The sequence below is a fragment of the Bison bison genome, unplaced genomic scaffold, assembly GCF_000754665.1.
Source record: "Bison bison bison isolate TAMUID 2011002044 unplaced genomic scaffold, Bison_UMD1.0 scf7180017858173, whole genome shotgun sequence".
In the NCBI taxonomy this organism is placed as follows: Eukaryota; Metazoa; Chordata; class Mammalia; order Artiodactyla; family Bovidae; genus Bison; species Bison bison.
The window spans coordinates 7,723-26,345 of NW_011488746.1; the positions used below are offsets into that span (position 1 = coordinate 7,723).

Sequence of the window (18,623 nt, forward strand, 5' to 3'; positions counted from 1 at the left end):
TCGAACCTGGACTGGCAACTCGTTTCTTACATGATATTCTACATGTTTCAATGTCACTCTCCCAAATCTTCCCACCCTCTCCCTCTCCCACAGAGTCCATAAGACTGTTCTATACATCAGTGTCTCTTTTGCTATCTCGTACACCAGGTTATTGTTACCATCTTTCTAAATTCCATATTCACTACCTATTTTTTTTAATTTTTTGCCTTTTTCATTAAAATAAATGAAGTATTTACAGATAAAAAAATAATAATAATAAAGGTGGTGCCATTGTCACCCTGGAGGCTGTACAGCAGCCCAGACCCGGGTTTAAAAACCGTTTGCATCTCTGGAGACCAAACTAGCTTGTTGATTTGGGCCTACTGAGTTTCACTTGCAAGTTTATATAAAGGCTGGGCGAATTCCCCATAACTTGGAATCCAAATGCGGCAATAGCCCATAGACTAAAAATACTCTCAATTGTTTTAAAATCATGTAGGGGGAAAATATTTGGCTAGTTAAGAATTTCAGACAATAAAGTATAAGGATTAGGCACCACAGGCTGTAAAGGAACCATAGCATCATTTATTGTCTGTAAATCTTGAACCAGTCTCCATTTTTATCATTTGACTTTTTTACACCCAAAATAGGAGTGTTGTGTGGACTGTTACAGAGAATTAATAGCCCTTGTTCCTTTAAATGTTTAATGTGATTTAACTTGGGTTTTAGTGGATACTGCTTTTGATGTGGAGTAGGTGAGGGTCTTTGAGCTTGATCATGACAGGAACAGCATTTTTGCTTGACCCACAGTTTTTCCATTAGCTCACACTCTAGGATTTGCATTTTGTTTGATTAATGGGAGAGAACAACAGGGCTCCATATTCATGAAAACAGAGGCATGGACCTTGCTCAGTATATCCCTCTCCAAAAGGGGTGAGGGAGACTCTGACATGATCAGAAACTCATGTGAAAACAGCACAGAGTCCCAGTTTTAGCTTAGAGGACAATTAGATAATAAAGTTTGGCTCATCCAGACAGTCTCGTTACAGAACTGGATTGGGGAGAAAGTGGGCCAGGGGCTTTAGTAAGCACAGAGTATGCTGGCCCAGTGTCTAAAAGGAAATCAACTCGTTGGCCCCCCAGTTATTAATACCCAGGTTTCCTCAGGTGTAATTGGGATGGGAGCTTGTGTGGGGGCCACTGGGCACCTTCAGTCCTGATTGTCTTGAAAGTGTGACCCCTGGGGCCTGTGCTTCTGAGGGTAGTCTCTTCTCCAATGTAGTCCTTTGCAGACCAGACATAGAGCCAGGGGTGGCTTAGACACCTAAGGGCAATCCTACTTGAGATGCTCCTCCTTAATAACAAGCCCATCCCTTTTCTTACCTGCGCCCTTCTGGGCACTTTTCTTCAGGATATTTCAGAGAAATCTGACAGCCATCACTAAGGCTTTAGTCTTTCCCTAGTCATTTTTGTTTTTCTTCCTATTCTCTGCCATAATAAACTGTCTGAGCCAGTTGTAAGTGAAAGTGAAGTCGCTCAGTCATGTCCTACTCTTTGCGACCCCATGAACTGTAGCCTACCAGGATCCTCCATCCATGGGATTTTCCAGGCAAGAGTACTGGAGCAGGTTGCCATTTCCTTCTCCAGGGGATCTTCCTGACCCAGCGATCGAACCCAGGTCTTCCATATTGTAGGCAGACACTTGACCATCTGAGCCACCAGGGAAGTCCATAAAAGCTTATCTAAAGACTAATTTGGTCCATAAGCCTATTTTAGTGGCTTACAGAGAATATCTGAGTGAGAAATCTATCTTTTAAGATCATTCCTCCCTCTGTACTTTTGGGCTCAATCCTGGTGAATCTGCAAAGGGCTTCCTGTAGTCCATCTAGGAATTTACCAGGAACTTCCCTCTCTCCCTGTTATATGTCCGCCAGCTTAGCATAGTTTAAAGTCTTAGCATGCACCCACTTGAGGCTTTCAAGAATACATCTGGCAAAGTGGCTCTGATCCCGCCTTCCTTTCGACCTGTTACAGTCCCAGTATGGCTCTGTTGTGGGGATGGTCTGATTCCCAGTAGGGAGGGGCGCCCATCTCATCTTCCCTCTTTTTTGTTGATTTATTACCAAGCCACTCATCTCCATAGGCAATAGCTTTCCCCAAAAACTCAAGTTTTTGAATCAGGGGACAGCCTCTATCCCAGGACATACCCAAGTAAGGTTAAGCTCTGGGGATCAAACTTAACCCAGTTTTTAAAATACATTTCAAAGGGTGGTTCTGGAACTTCTGTAAGAGAGGAAAAAGCAACGTCTAGTACCCTTGTTTTTTTCCACTGGAGGTGTCCCCTCCCTGTTCTAGATGGGGGAGTGGGGGTGGAGACAGACTTTCCATGGAAGCTTTCTTTCTCTGGTCAGACTTAGTCTGATCTTACCCCTGCAGGCACTGTGCTCATTCTCCTCAGCTGTCCTCATTCTGCCATTGAGGCGCTGGACCTGATGCATCCCAAATTGATTTCCTGCTCTTTACCATCAAGACCTCTGTTTGATTTGCCCCTTTTCCTCTGATGCTACCCGGAGTATAACAGAGTAGTTTTCCAGAATGTTTCCCAAGCTAAGACCCCTAGGGGAAACATCCATCTTCCGTGTGCCTGTGTACATTGCTGGGCATATTCCTGACTGCAGTAGAAGTGGTGAGTCATGAAGGGATGACCAACAAATACAACAACAAAAACCAAGATGTCTTTTCTGAGTGTTGCCACACCAATGTATGTGATAGCAAAAGAGATGGTGGAGGATTGGCCAGTGAGCAAAAAGTGATTTTTGTACTTGTTTTTGTATGCCTTGGGCTTGCTATCAATCACACACACAGACACACCATAGAGCTAGTAAAGTAAAGCAGAAAATGTGTATACTGAGAAGGCAGAGAGGCTAGAGCTCTGAGTGTCCTTGCCTTGTCTTGAAGATCCTGATCACCCAAGATGACAGCTTATGGTAAATGGTGTTGGATTCATGAGCTCCGAAGGAGAGCATTTCACTTCAGGACCAAAGACACAGCTTCAGTCACTCAGAGCTTTGTGTGGCAAAAGTTTTATTACAGAGAAGAAGGGAATAAAGAAAGCTTCTGACAAATAGAATAAAATGCTTACTCTTTTCTCCTCCTTGAGGGCCCTGGACTCCTTACCAACCTGCCTAAGAGTTAGCTCTCTCAAACGGATATAAGCTTGAGCAAATTCTGGAAGATAGTAAAGGACAAGGGAAGCCTGGCTTGCTTCAGTTCATGGGGTCGCAAAGAGTTGGACAGGACTTAGCCACTGAAGAACAACAGTGTTGAATGTTCATCTTTGTGATTTTACTGAGTTTATGTAAGGGAACATCCTTGTTCTAAGAAAACACACATTGAAGTATTTAGTGGCATTAGGGACATAATGTCTGCTGCTGCGAAGTCGCTTCAGTCGTGTCCAACTCTGTGTGACCCCATAGATGGCAGCCCACCAGGCTCCCCCGGCAAGAACACTAGAGTGGGTTGCCATTTCCTTCTCCAATGCATGAAAGTGAAAAGTGAAAGTGAAGTCGCTCAGTCATGTCCGACTCTTCGCAGAGAGCATACCAGGCTTCTCCACCCATGGGATTTTCCAGGCAAGAGTACTGGAGTGGGGTGCCATTGCCTTCTCCTAATTTCTGCCACTTACTCTCAAATGACGTGTATGTCTTCACATGTTTGAGAGAGAGAGAGAGTATAATAAAGCAAATGGAGTAAATTTTTAACAAATCAGTGAATCTTGTTAAAGAATATGGAAGCTCTTGTACTAATCTTGCAATTTTCCTCTAAATTTAAAATTAATCAACATAAAACATTTCTAAAAGCTATGAATAAAATTATACTTAAAATAGATCACTGGTCCAAAGGGACCTTCTATTTTTACTTGGTTGTAACCCCAATTAAAAAAAAAAATCTAAAACTAAAATAAAAAAATTAATAAGTTTAAGAGCTTTTGTAGTCTATTTTTATACTTGAGTATATTTTGCTCTTCCTAATGTCATCTATGAAAGCATCAATTCTATTAATATATAATCCATGCCCAAATTGATATCCAACTATAGATTTTAGTTTCCTCAAGTTTTGTGGCCTTACGACCTGACTTAGTGATAAAACTATTGACTACTTCTACTGCTCAAATTACATATTTTTGGATACTACAGTGAGTGGCATCTATACTAGGACCTGTTCCTTTCTTCTTATAATCGTCTTACTATTACATTATGACATTTTTGTCATAACAATGATGTTATGATTTCATTGACATAATCTTTTCTTTAGATTCTGATTTTTTATTGCTCCCCTGACATTTTAAATACCAAAGGTAAATATGTTTTCTCAGTCTGTCATGAGTCATTAGATAATATTGCAGTGTGTTATAAAAGTGTTTCTATATTTAATAACAGTGCTTTCTGCATCTCTACATGGTAGTTTATACAAAGTTAGCTAAGTAGAATCTTCATCTAAAGCAAGATATCACACTAAAGTAACTGTTTAGTTTTTTTAAATTGAGCTAATAGGAGTTAAAAGCAAACTAGGAGATGATAGAAAGCCCAGTGACTATAGCTGTATATGGTTAAAATCATTATCATAGCTCAAACTTCAGAATTAATATCAGGTCAAAGCATCCGGCATGTACTAGATATTCATTTCTTTCCTTATTGTAATAGACAAAGTATCTTATAAAATGGTTTTATTTTAGATACATATACATATTTAATTCTTTAAAACTTGAATTAGGATTTAAATGAATTATACTCAAATTTCAAACTTATTGTGACCTTAAGCAAACATATGAAGCAGATGGATACCATCTCAGGTCTTATTTATGTCTAATGTCCCCTTAACTTTCTTTCCCCTCCCCTCAGCACTACACTCAAATGTATGCTTTCATGCTGTTATGAATGACAATCTTGATTTTGAGGGGACAAAAGTTTTAATTAAACAATGGGATGAATCTAATTGCTAATGGGAGGCAAACAGCCAAGTAACATTACTATTCACAAACTGAGGTCCCTGCTTTCACCTTAGTGTAAATGTTAGGCAAATAGGAGGGATTTGTGAGATAGAGCAAATCTTGGTATTACCACCTGGGAACTTGGCTTCATGTGTCTTCATTTTTGGCTCATTTATATAAGTCTTTGATTAGTTCTGATTTCCAAAACAGAGATGTTAGTGGTAAGTGTTACTGTAGTATAGATTTTGCAGACAGTGGAATTTAAATTTGGCTCATTGTTTAAAAAGAAGACTGCCTACATCATGAGATTTACACTTGGAGCAAAGTTAACATGGTCACAAGGCTAAAAAAATCTCAAATATCTATTTGCCTTCTAGCCCATCTGGCCAATCATTTCACTGTTAGTTGGATAGACGAACTATATTGACCTTTAATATTCTTCTGGAAGTTAGAAAGGAAATAGCAGCAATATTCCGGCAAGGTGTGGGAATGGACTGAGAAAAGTCAGCATGTGTTTTGACTTTTAATTATGATTTTTCTTCAGTGTAGTAAAGAAGTGCTTTGAAAAGAATAGGGCATTTTTCACTGTGTGTGAATTCAATATCTTATTGCTTTGTAGTATATTTTTCCTGTCAAGTGCTGAATGTGGTTGTCCTTTTGCATAATGCATTTTTGTTTGCTATCAGATATTATGAAAGATCTCCTATATAACCTTTTGGTTTCTTTAGGACTTAAAGAGGGTTGGAGAAGTGACAGAAGTTTGTGGGAAAAAGAAAAGACCCAAATTCAGACACTTTTGTTTTATGTCTGTTCTAGGTAAGGTGGCTCTAGGATTAGCTATTAATAGCTCTATCAGAATAAACTAAGCCTTTGGTATGGTTTACTTTCTCCTGCTTCTGTTTTTCCTGTTGCCAGCCTCCTAGAAGATGTATTATTTTCTCCCCCGCTTTCATGAGAAGTGGATTCCTCCCCTCTTTGTCCCCTTGTTTAAGCCTGTCCAGTGGGGGTGGCTCTCTTTTGAGGATACCAGGAGAGGCACTGAGAGTGACAGGACACATGTTGCAATGAGCAAGATGTGCTCATGAGTCATCGAAGAGACAGCCTGGTTTGAGAAATGATTCTTGTTGAGGCATTTTAAGAGAGAAAGGAGATAAATCTTATGTTATGTCTATAGTATTGCCAGTGCATCTCGCTAGATATGCCAGGCCCTCATTCCTCATCTGCCCCAAGTTTAAAATTTGAATATTCATTAATATCTTCTAGTCTCTGAGATTTCTCTCCATGAATTTGTGACGTATGTCCTGGTGTAATAATAAACTTTACTTACTGTTTTCTTGGTTGACTCTGAGTGCTTTTATTAGTTACAATTTTATTTTATTCCTCTTTAATTTTTTCACTTTAGTCCCTCTACTATCTTCTACATACCCACATATATTACTACTGCTACTATATCAAGTTTGCTTGTGAATGGGGACGATTTAAGAACTTAAAGCTAAGTGCTTCTCAGTCTGTAGTCCATATTTTCTACATTACCTGCATTTTCTACATTTTTACATTAATGAGCTTTCCTGAATTTAAATTAAAATTTAAAGCAAACTGAATATTTATTTCTCATTCATACATAGATGTATTCAACAAATATTTACTATATACTGGGTGCTAGTACTGTGTAGATTCTGATTTCTTCAGCCAAGTACAGGAGAATTAGCTGCAGAAATTGATTATAGACTATTCTATTTGCTTTTTCTCTTTGGGATTTTCAAGCATCCTATTCTGAGTCTTAGATTAAAGACACAATATATAAAAAATAGTATTTCTGAGTTCCTTAGAATTCTGGTGGTTTATCTTACTATTGGATTTATGTTTGGGATGCTATGATTTATAAATCCTGTAATATCAGTGGGCTTCCCTTGTGTCTCAACTGGTAAAGAATCTGCCTGCAATGCAGGAGACCTGATTTTGATCCCAGGGTTGGGAAGATCTCCTGGAGAAGGGAAATGCTACCCACTCCAGTATTCTGGCCTGGAGAATTCCATGGATTGTATAGTCCATGGGATTGCAAAGACTCAGACATGACTGAGCGATTTTCACTTTAGTTTACTTCACTTTTCATATCAATAGGAAACCTTTATATCATTATCTTAATAATGGCCCACTCTTGACTTTTTAAAGAAATAGCTTAAAATAATAAGTTATCGTTCAATTGCTAAGTCATGTCTGACTCTTGTAACCCCATGGACTGTAGCATGCCAAGCTTCCCTGTCCTTCACCATCTCCTGGAGTTTGCTCAGACTCAAGTTCATTGAGTTGATGATGCCATCCAACTATCTCATCCCCTATTGCCCCCTTCTCCTTTTGTTTTCAATCTTTCCCAGCATCAGGGTCTTTTCCAATGAGTTGGATCTTAGCATCAGGTGGCCAGAGTATTGGAGCTTCAGCTTCAGCATCAGTCCTTCCAATGAATATTCAGGGTTGATTTCTTTTACGATTGACTGGTTTGATCTTCCTGTCCAAGATAGTGAACGTCAAAAATGGCTGGATCCTCTTTAGTTAATGCTATTTATTCTGACAAAATATTAGCAACAACCAACTGTCAAGCTATAAGGAAATGGTTAATTAAAATATGATAAATGGCTTATAAGAACATTAAACAACTGTTTCATTGAGAACTGTGTGGCAGGATTATTCTTCAGCATAGGAAAATGTTTATAATGTTATTATAGGTCTGTTTCCCCAGTAAACAGGCTCTGAGATGGAGAAATAGCTATGCTCAGAAAGGCTATTGGATAGTGCTCTCAGGATCAGTGACCCAACAAGACAAACCAAAGTAGAGTTCAATACCTGAGAATAATCCTTTGTGGTTCATAACGCCACCCTTTAGTCATCCTTTTTTCATGCAAGAAAGCATGTCTTCACAGCTTAGCAGTTTTATGACTATTTTCCTGTCAGGATGTGAAGAAAGTAGAATGGGGGAGAGAAGTTAAACTGCTTTGCAAAGGCACAGTCACAGCAAATGTCTCAGCTAATCTCTTCAGAATTGTCCCCCACTGAGGCAAGGATATCTTGCCTTTGTATTACAGCTTGCCACCTTCCAAACCAAACTAACTTCTGGATTCAGGCTGACCTGGGGAAAGGATGGACATTGGGGCAGGCAGTTCTCTTCAGTTGAAAGCAGTTCCCAGAGCAAGACTCAGCCTGGAGCTGATAGCTTCACATGCTCCCAGAATCTACTACAGATGAAATATTACACAAAAGGAAAAAAACACACAATGTTTCATGTGCATTATTATATTATGAATTCCACTGTAATATATGTATGAGTGAGTGAGTGAGTGAAAGTCGCTCAGCCGTGTCCGACTCTGCGACCCCATGGACTGTAGCCCACCAGGATCTCCTCTGTGCATGGGATTCTCTGGGCAAGAACACTGGAGTGGGTTGCCATTCCCTTCTCCAGGGAATATATGTATGAGTACGTACAATAATTGGGAGAGGACACAGGAAAATGAACACAGCAGTGCTGCAAAACTGAAGTAGGTGATCCAGTAATTAGGACTCTGCACTTCCACTGCAGCAGGGTACACATTGACCTCTGGTTACATGTTAGGTAGTATGGCCAAAAAAAAAAAAAGTGAGTGAATTCATAAGAACATAACTTTTTGTCAAATAAGCCATTAAGTGAAAAATATTGTAGTTTCCATTACAGTATCAGAAGAACTCAAGTGTATGTTGTCTTTTTATCTCCCAATTTTAAAAGACTACCATTTTTATTAATTATTGAATGTCTCAGGCTTTCTTCTGTGTTCTATTTGTGGAATATCTTCAGGTGTGGTATGACAAACATAGCTCAGTGTTGCTGTCGGATTCACTTTAAGATAGTAACACATATGAACAGTTGCTCTGCTTTGGCTAGTTTCAGCCATTCCTAGGGTGGCCTCACCTATGAGGCAAAAGAAGCAATGGTTATGGGTTCAGTCCCTATGTATGCCGTTGATACTTTTTTCACAGCCTTAAATTACTTTCATACCCAGCGTAACATCTTATATGTATGTGATCAAAAGGAAATTAGGAATGAAAAGTGTGAATGGAACAGGGTAAATCAAATATGATACTGAAAAACAGTTTGAAATTATAAAAAATTCAGATTCTTGTTAATTTTATTTATTTTCAAGAATACAACTTTTATTCCAAAAGTTAATCCTCTCTGCACAAATTGTATAGAGGCATAGCTCCTAAGACTGTTGGGACATTTGAGGAGGGTGAATCACAATTTAGTGATTATAAAAAGCATAGTAAAAAGTTATTAACAGTGATGAACATCTCTGAGTAAGCCCTTTTAGGATACATCCTTGTGAAGATTATGCTCTTCTGGGCTTTTCTGGTGACTCAGTGGTAAAGAATCTACCTGCAATGCAGGAGACCTAAGTTTGATCCCTGGGTTGGGAAGATCCCCTTGAGAAAGCAATGGCTACCCACTCTAGTATCCTTGCCTAGAGGATTCCGTGGACAGAGGAGCCTGGTGGGCTACAGTCCATGGGGCACAAAGAGTCGAAAACGACTGAGCATCTAAGCACACAGTCATTTATTGTGGCCTCCAATTTGAATTGGGCCAGTTATCATTAGCAGAAATCATAATCCACTTATTTACATAATAATTCTCTTCCTTAAATTCTTAGCCACCAAGTAAAAGACTGGTAAAAAGTGCAGGGATGAGAAATACCAAGAGTACCTCTCTGAGAGAGATTTGAAAGCCTGTGAGACGTTGACGTATTTTCACAGTGTGGCTGGTGCATTTCAGAAGTGGGGACCAGGGTGTGGGTACAAGGCTGAGGCAGATGCTTCTGTAACTCCTCTTCTTAATTAGCTCATCTTTGTGCATTTTTTGAATCTGTACCACACTGTTGTGGGACTGTTGGCTTAGTGTCTTACACAGTGACGTATCAGGATGCTAAGGAAGGAAGACTGTGAAATGTGATGAGCTCTTCATCACCTGACAGGTGGGCAACTTCTGATGGCAAGGATAACACAGAGCCCTGATAAGGCCACATGATTATAGATGTGCTGCCCTGAGTCTGTCCATTTCTTCGTTCTCACTTAAGGCTGTTTGTTGGCAAAGGGACAAGAATTTGTCAAAGGATAAGTAAGCATTAACACCTATTAAATTAGTCATTTAGTATAACTTGCCCACACTTAAGTAAAAATACCTGCCAGTGAACACTGGAGGGCATGAAAAATAGCAATGAAAAAGCTATATGTATGCCCATGCACCCAACAAGCGTCTATATTCATTATAGATATTACATAATATATATCTTATGTGATATGTATATATTATATATAGAGATGTGGTCAGTCACACACAGCCATATTTGTTTATTCATTAACTGATACTTTCATCTATTCATTCAAAATATTACTAGAAACAGGAGCTGTGCCAGGGATTAGGATTACAATAGTGGTCTTTGTTTAGTTTCTCAAAAGTGTCATTTTAGTTTCTCTTCCAAGATGCTTGCGTACATGTTCCTTTGGTCTGGAATGGCTTTTCTTTCCTCCTTCTTGGCTGCCTAGTTGAATTTTACAAATCTTTCAGATGTGCCACCTTTTAAAGGATGTTTTCTTTGACTCGGTGATTATATTAGGTCCCAGTTATATGCTCTCATAGGATTCTCTACCTTATCATCCTAATACTTATCATAATGTGATTTCTCCGTACAGTTGTTGGATTATGTGTACAATTACTGGGTTATACTATCTTTCACATAGCTCAATATGGGTAAGATCCACATCTATTCTGAACACCATAGTTTCTTTAGTGCTCACTGAGACTGATACAGAACAAATGTTATCATTTTTTTTAAATAAAGTAATGAATAGTCAAAAGGACATAACCTTTGTTTTCAAAGAGATTCTCTGGTTGAGGGGGTGGGCCTGCTAGTAGCCCAATATTTGTGTGATAAATATTAGGAAGTGCTCTGGAAATCAAAGAATTGGAGGCATCCATCTCAGCCTATGATTGTCAAGGAAAGTTTTCTGGAGGAATTTGGGTGTAAGTATCTGCAAGATCAGTTCAGTTCAGTTCAGTTCACTCAGTCATGTCCAACTCTTTGCAACCTTATGGACTGCAGCATGCCAGGCTTCCCTGTCCATCATCAACTCCCAGAGCTTACTCAAACTCATGTCTATTGAGTTAGTGATGCCATCCAACATCTAATCTTCGGTCATCCCCTTCTCCTGCCTTCAATCTTTCCCAGCAACAGGGTCTTTTCCAATGAGTCAGTTCTTCCCATCACGTGGCCAAAGTATTGGAGTTTCAGGTTCAGCATCAGTTCTTCCAGTGAATATTCAGGACTGATTTCCTTTAGGATTGACTGGTTGGATCTCCTTGCAGTCCAAGGGACTCTCAAGAGTCTTCTCCAACACCATAGTTCAAAAGCATCAATTCTTTGGTGTTCAGCTTTCTTTATGGTCCAACTCTCACACCCATAAATGATTACTGGAAAAAACCACAGCTTTGACTAGACAAAACTTTGTTGGTAAAGTAATATCTCTGCTTTTTAATATGCTGTCTTGTTTGGCCATAGCTTTTCTTCCAAGGAGCAAGCATCTTTGAATTTCATGGCTGCAGTCACCATCTGCAGTGATTTCGGAGCCCAAAAACATAAAGTCTGACACTGTTTCCACTGTTTCCCCATCTATTTCCCATGAAGTGATGGGACCAGATGCCATGATCTTAGTTTTCTGAATGTTGACTTTTAAGTCTTTTAAACTTTTTCACTCTTTCACTTTCATCAAGAGGCCCTTCAGTTATTTTTCACTTTCTGCATAGAGTGGTGTCATCTGCATATCTGAGGTTATTGATATTTCTCCAGGCAATCTTGATTCCAGCTTGTGCTTCATCCATCCACATTTCACATAATATACTCTTCATAGAAGTTAAATAAGCAGTGACAATATACAGCCCTAACATACTCCTTTCCCAATTTGGAACCAGTCTGTTGTTCCATGTCCAGTTCTAACTGTTGTTTCTTGACCTGCATACAGATTTCTCAGGAGGCAGGTAAGGTGGTCTGGTATTCCCATCTCTTTAATAATTTTCACTCCTGCTACTGCTAAGTCACTTCAGTCATGTCTGACTCTGTATGACCCCATAGACGGCGGCCCACCAGGCTCCCCCGTCCCTGGAATTCTCCAGGCAAGAACACTGGAGTGGGTTGCCATTTCTTTCTCCAATGCATGAAAGTGAAAAGTGAAAGTGAAGTCGCTCAGTCGTGTCGGACTCTTAGTGACCCCATGGACTACAGCCTACCAGACTCCTCTATCCATGGGATTTTCCAGGCAAGAGTACTGGAGTGGGATGCCATTGCCTTCTCTGAATAATTTTCAGTTTGTTGTAATCCACAGAGTCAAAGGCTTTGGAATAGTCAATAAAGCAGAAGTAGATTTTTTTTTTGAACTCTCTTTCTCTTTCACATGGAACAGTGAAGTCATTCAAAATTTGGAAAGTAGTATATCCAAAATCACTGCAGATGGTTACTGCAGCTGTGCAAGTAAAAGACTCTTGCTCCTTCCAAGAAAAGCTATGACAAGCCTAGGCAGCATATTAAAAAGCAGAGACATTGCATTGCCAAAAAAGCTCCATATTGTGAAAGATATGGTGTTTGCAGTGGTCATGTATGGACGTGAGAGTTGGACCATTAAGAAAGCTGAATGCTAAAGTATTGATGCTTTTGAACTGTGGTGTTGGAGAAGACTCTTAAGTGTCCCTTGGACTACAAGAAGATCAAACCAGTCAACCCTAAAGGAAATCAGTCCTGAATATTCATTGGAAGGACTGATGCTGAAGCTGAAACTGCAATACTGTGGCCACCTGATGCAAAGAACTGACTCATTGAAAAGACTCTGATTCTGGGAATGATTGAAGGCAGGAAAAGGAGACAGAGATGGTTGCATGGCATCACTGACTCCATGGACATGAGTCTGATCAAACTTGGGAGATGGTGAAGGACAGGGAAGCCTGGTGTGCTGCAGTCCATGGAGTCGCAAAAAGTTGGACATGACTGAGTGTCTGAACAACAACATGGAATTCAATATCAAAAAATAAACATCCCAATCAAAAATGGGTTGAAGACCTAAAGTGGCAACTCTCCAAAGAATACAAACAGATGACCAATACACACATGCAAAGATGCTCAACATCAGTAATTATTAGAGAAATTCAAATGAAAACTACAATGAATTATCACCTTACACCTCTCGGAATGGTCATCGTCAAAAAAAATCTGTAAAGAATAATTGCTTGAGAGGGTCTGGAGAAAAGGGAACCCTCTTCCATTGTTGGTTGGAATGTAAATTGATACAGATACCATATAAAGTAGTATGGAGGTTTCTCAAGAACTAAAAGTAATCCCACTATTGGGCATGTACCCTAAGAAAACAATATTTCAGCATGATGTGTGTACCCCACTCTTCATTGCAGCACTGCTTACAATAATAACCAGGACATGGAAACAACCCAAGTTGTTGATGACAGATTAATTGATAGTGAAGAAGTGATACAAATATACAATGGAATATTACTCAGCCATAAAATGAAATTGGGCAATTATAGAGATGTGGATGGACTTAGAGTCTGTTATACAAAGTAAAATATGTCAGAAATAGAAAAACTATATTTTAAGGCATATATGTGGAATCTAGAGAAGTTGTACAGATGAATCTATTTCTAAGATAGGAATAGAGATGCAGACCTACAGAAAAGACATGTGGACACAAGGTGGTAAGGGGATGGTGGGACAAATTAGGAGTAGTTAATGGTTGACACATATGCATTATAATGTGTAAAACAGATATCTAGTGGGCATTGCTCTAGAGAACAGAGAACTCAGCTGCATGCTTTTGTGGTGACCTGGATGGGTGGGATGAAGGTGTGGGAAGAAGGTCGAAAAGGGAGGGAATATGTGTATACATCGGAGAAGGCAATGGCGACCCACTCCAGTGTTCTTGCCTGGAGAATCCCAGGGACAGAGGAGCCCGGTGGGCTGCGATCTATGGGGTCGCACAGAGTCAGACATAACTGAAGTGACTTAGCAGCAGCAGCAGCACCAGCAGCATGGGTGTACATATTTCTGACTCACTTCATTGTACAGCAGAAACTAACGCAATGTTGTAAACCAATTATACTCCAATAATAATAATAAAAAAAAGAATGTCAGGGGAGATACACCATATGCACACACATTCATAGACACACACACACACACATGCACACACATTTATATTTTTACTAAAATAAAATTGTGTTCTATACAATATTCTGATAGTTTTAACAGCTTTTTATCATGACATATCACATATATCTTTAGGTATTTTTGTGTATATATTTGCCAGTTTTGGTTAGGGCATACATAATTTTCTCCTAGATTTCCCTCTACAGTATTTATTGTTATCATTATTTTTTTAACTTTAAACTTTTATTGATCTTAAATTTTATTTTTTTCAGTGTTGTGAGATGGTATTTAATTTTTAGTTTTTCAGATGGCTAATACCATTTAGTAAATTGACCATTCTTTCTCCATTGATTTAAAATACTAGTTTGTGATATGTTAAAAATTATATACACAGATTTGCTTTTGAATTCTTCCTTTTGACCTAATAATCTCTTTGTTTCTATAGAAATAAACATTTTTATTATAGTGCATTTTATTTATTCCAATATCTGATTCTTCTTAGTAGTCCTATTCATGAATTTTTGGCTACTCTAGGCATTTATTATTTATTATCATTATTTATTCTTTTATGTGAATCAGTAATTTTAAAACTTAATGTATTAATAAGAAAACATGTTGAGACTATAATTAGAAATGCATTAAACTCATATGTTTATTTTGAGAGGATTGATATTTTTATAATGTTGAGTCTTTATATTTTGATGTGGAATTTAAAAAATTTGTTCAGTTTCTGTTTTCTGTTAAGTTTTAATAATTTTTGTAGTGTAAGTTCTATGCCTTTCTTATTAAATGTATTCTTATGATTTCTATAGCTTTCATTGTTGCTTTGAATAGGCTGTTTTCACATTTCTACTTCTTGGTCTTTACTGCTAATATTAAAAAAGCTATAGATTCTTTCTCTCTTTTATATTCAGCTACTTACAATGTTTACTTATTAGCTCTAGTAGGTGTTATTTCTTATAAAATAATGTGTTTTTTTTTAACAAAAATGCAAGAAAGAGCATTGAAATTAAAAGACTTTCTAGGTTTTCTAAGTGTACATTCTTTGTTCGCAAAAACATATGATTTTAATTGTTTCTTATATCTCATAGCATCTGCTAGAATCTCCAAGATAATACTGAAGAACACTTGTGGTAACAAGCTTATTTGCCCATTTCTGATTTTATTTGGAATGTTCTTCTGATTTTTGAATAGCAGCATTTATTATATTTGGGTAGTTTCTTTATATCCCTGTTTTGCTCAAAATTTTTATTGAAACTGTTAAGTTTTGGAATTTTCAGAATTTACTGATAAAACAATATTTTCTCAGTTTTATAAATACCATAGTTTATTATGCCTATAGATTCTTTACTATTGGGCTTCCCTGGTGGCTCAGGTGATAAAGCATCTGTCTGTAATTATAACGCTGGAGACCCAGTTCGATCCCTGGGTTGAGAAGATCCCCTGGAGAAGGCAATGGCGACCCACTCCAGTACTTTTGCCTGGAAAATCCCACGGATGGAGGCGCCTGGTAGGCTACAGTCCATGGGGTCGCAAAGAGTTGGACACGACTGAGTAAACTGTTAAGTTTCAGACTTTTCAGAATCTACTGATAAAACAATATTATTTTCTAAATACCATAAATTTATAAATACCATAAATACCATAAATAAATACCATAGTTTTATAAATACCATAGTTTATTATGCCTATTGATTCTTTAATATTAAACTACTTTTTCATTTGTGATATGAGTACTACTTGGTAATGATGCATCATTCTTTTATAGACTGTTAAACTCTATTTGATGCTATTTTATTAATATTGAATATTCATAAGAGAATATGAATACTGTATAGTATACTGTATATGTATACTGAATAGTATACTGTATCAAGTTTTAGCATTAAAGTTATGTGGATTTAATAAAAAAGAAATGAGTAGCTTTAATTGTTTTCTATGGCCTGGAAATATTTAACTTTGGAATTATATATTTTTAAAGGCTATCCAAAACTCTGGTTGTCCATTTCATATTGGGTCAATTTTTGTCATTTATGTGCTGCTAGAAAATTATCCATTTATGTTACATTTAAACATTTGTTGGCAGAACATTGTATGGCTGTTTTGTGATTCCTCTGCTAAGTAACTTCAATTGTGTCCGACTCTGTGCGACCCCATAGATGGCAGCCCACCAGGCTCCCCCGTCCCTGGGATTCTCCAGGCAAGAACACTGGAGTGGGTTGCCATTTCCTTCTCCAATGCATGAAAGTGAAAAGTGAAAGTGAAGTCGCTCAGTCGTGTCCGACCCTCAGTGACCCCGTGGACTGCAGCCCACCAGGCTCCTCTATCCATGGGATTTTCGAGGCAAGAGTACTGGAGTGGGGTGCCATTGCCTTCTCCTGTGATTCCTCTATTTGTCCCTAAGAGGAACTATATCTTCTTTCTCACTCCTAATTTAGTTTTAATTTACTAATTTCAGCTTTTATCTTTTAATTTTAAGCTCAATATTAATTTTCTTAATTGAAAGATTTTATTTACTTACTTTTGTTGCTGAAAATATTTATGATACATATTTTTATTTGAGTACAGTGACTGTTTTGCCTCATAGAATTTTGAATGAATTAGTTTCCTTTTCACTGATTTCCAGAAATTATAATTTCAATTTTTGCTTTTAATTCAAGAAAGGGTGGTGTTTCACTTCTAAATAAAGCTTTCTGATTATCTTTTTAATGTGTTTATTATTGTTATTGATATTATTATTAGAAATTGTGATCAGCAAAATCTTACTTAAAATTATATTATTGAAATTTTGTGGCTAAATACTTGAGCAATTTTTGTAATTTTTTCAAACACTATAAATATGCATACCTGTGTATATACATATACATATGTCTGCACATATTGGCTTTGTTACTAAATTTTACTTAATGTCATTTTTCCAATACTTTTTAAAATTTTATAGTTCTTCATATTTAACTATGTTTTTTAAATCTTTGATCCTTTTAGTTCTGTAAGAGGTGTGTTACAGTTTACTAATGACATTTTATTTTTATTAAACTTTCATTGAATATTTTCTTGAATTTATTTTTATTTAATTTCTCTATGATTTTGCTCTTTTTTCTCAGATCCATCTGTTTCTGAGAGAGATATATTAAAGTTTCTCACTGTAACCCAACTCAAATTTCCTCTATAGTTTTCTAGAGTTTTTTCATTAGATTAAGTTTAGATTTTAAAATGTGTCACACCCATATTGAAATATCATTCACATACAATAAAAATCACTCATTTAAACTGGGTTTTTAGATAAGTGTGCAGCTGATACCACAATCAATTTTGGAATATTTTATCACTTCATAAAGAAATCCTATACTCATTAGCAATCAATTCTTAATTACTCATGCTTAGCATATTTACCTACAATTTTGCAGGTTTATGTCTCTTAGGTCTTATTTGTAAGTTGTGATTTTGTTGTATAATGGCTCTATCCTGATTAGCACTTTTAACCTTAATTTCACCTTGTTTGATATTAATACTCTTCTTCTGTGCTTTTATTCTTCTTCTAGTTTCTTGAAAATTTTTGTCTAACATTTATCTTCAATCATTTTTTAAAATCATCTTATTTTCTCTAATTTAAAAGTTATTATATATATATGCAATTCTTATATAATGGATTGAAAATTTCTGCCATTTGATTGGCATATTGATTTGTTTATACTTAATGCAATGCATAAATAATGGCTTCCTTTCTTCCTTAGTTAGCTTTCCTTTCTTGTTACTAAAGTTAGATCTGTGTGTATTCTTCATTTTTTAAAAACAAAATATCACTTATTTCCCTACTAAGAATATATTTTTTCTCTAGTTGTCAGATCCCATTTCAGTTCAGTTTAGTTCAGTTGCTCAGTCGTGTCTGACTCTTTGCGACCCCATGAACCACAGCACACCAGGCCTCCCTGTCCATCACCAACTCCCAGAGTTTACCCAAACTCATGTCCATTGAGTTGGTGATGCCATCCAGCCATCTCATCCTCTGTCGTACACTTATCCCACCCTCAATCTTTCTCAGCATCAGGGACTTTTCATTTGTTTTTTAAATTTTATTTTATTTTTTAACTTTACAGTATTGTATTGGTTTTGCCATATATCAACATGACTCCGCCACAGGTATACACATGTTCCCCATCCCGAACCCTCCTTCCTCCTCCCTCCCCGTACCATCCCTCTGGGTTGTCCCAGTGCACCAGCCTCATCCAGCATCAGGATGCAGGATGCTTTTCAAATGAGTCAGTTCGTCACATCAGGTGGCCAAAGTATTAGAGTTTCAGCTTCAACATCAGTCCTTCCAATGAACACCCAGGACTGGTCTCCTTTAGGATGGACTGGTTGGATCTCTTTCAGTCCAAGGGACTCTCAAGAGTCTTCTCCAACACCACAGTTCAAAAGCATCAATTCTT

General features: G+C 37.5%; 1 protein-coding gene across 1 annotated transcript in view; it reads left to right on the top strand.

Annotated features, from left to right (window-relative positions):
• The first annotated feature begins 2,680 nt into the window (after nucleotides 1-2,680).
• The window catches only part of LOC105004806 (guanylate cyclase soluble subunit alpha-2-like), a 64,146-nt gene continuing 48,203 nt past the window's right edge, over nucleotides 2,681-18,623 (top strand). The window contains exon 1 of the mRNA XM_010862537.1: nucleotides 2,681-2,777. Within this exon, the coding sequence (XP_010860839.1) occupies nucleotides 2,681-2,777 (97 nt within the window). The remainder of the gene's footprint in view (nucleotides 2,778-18,623) is intronic.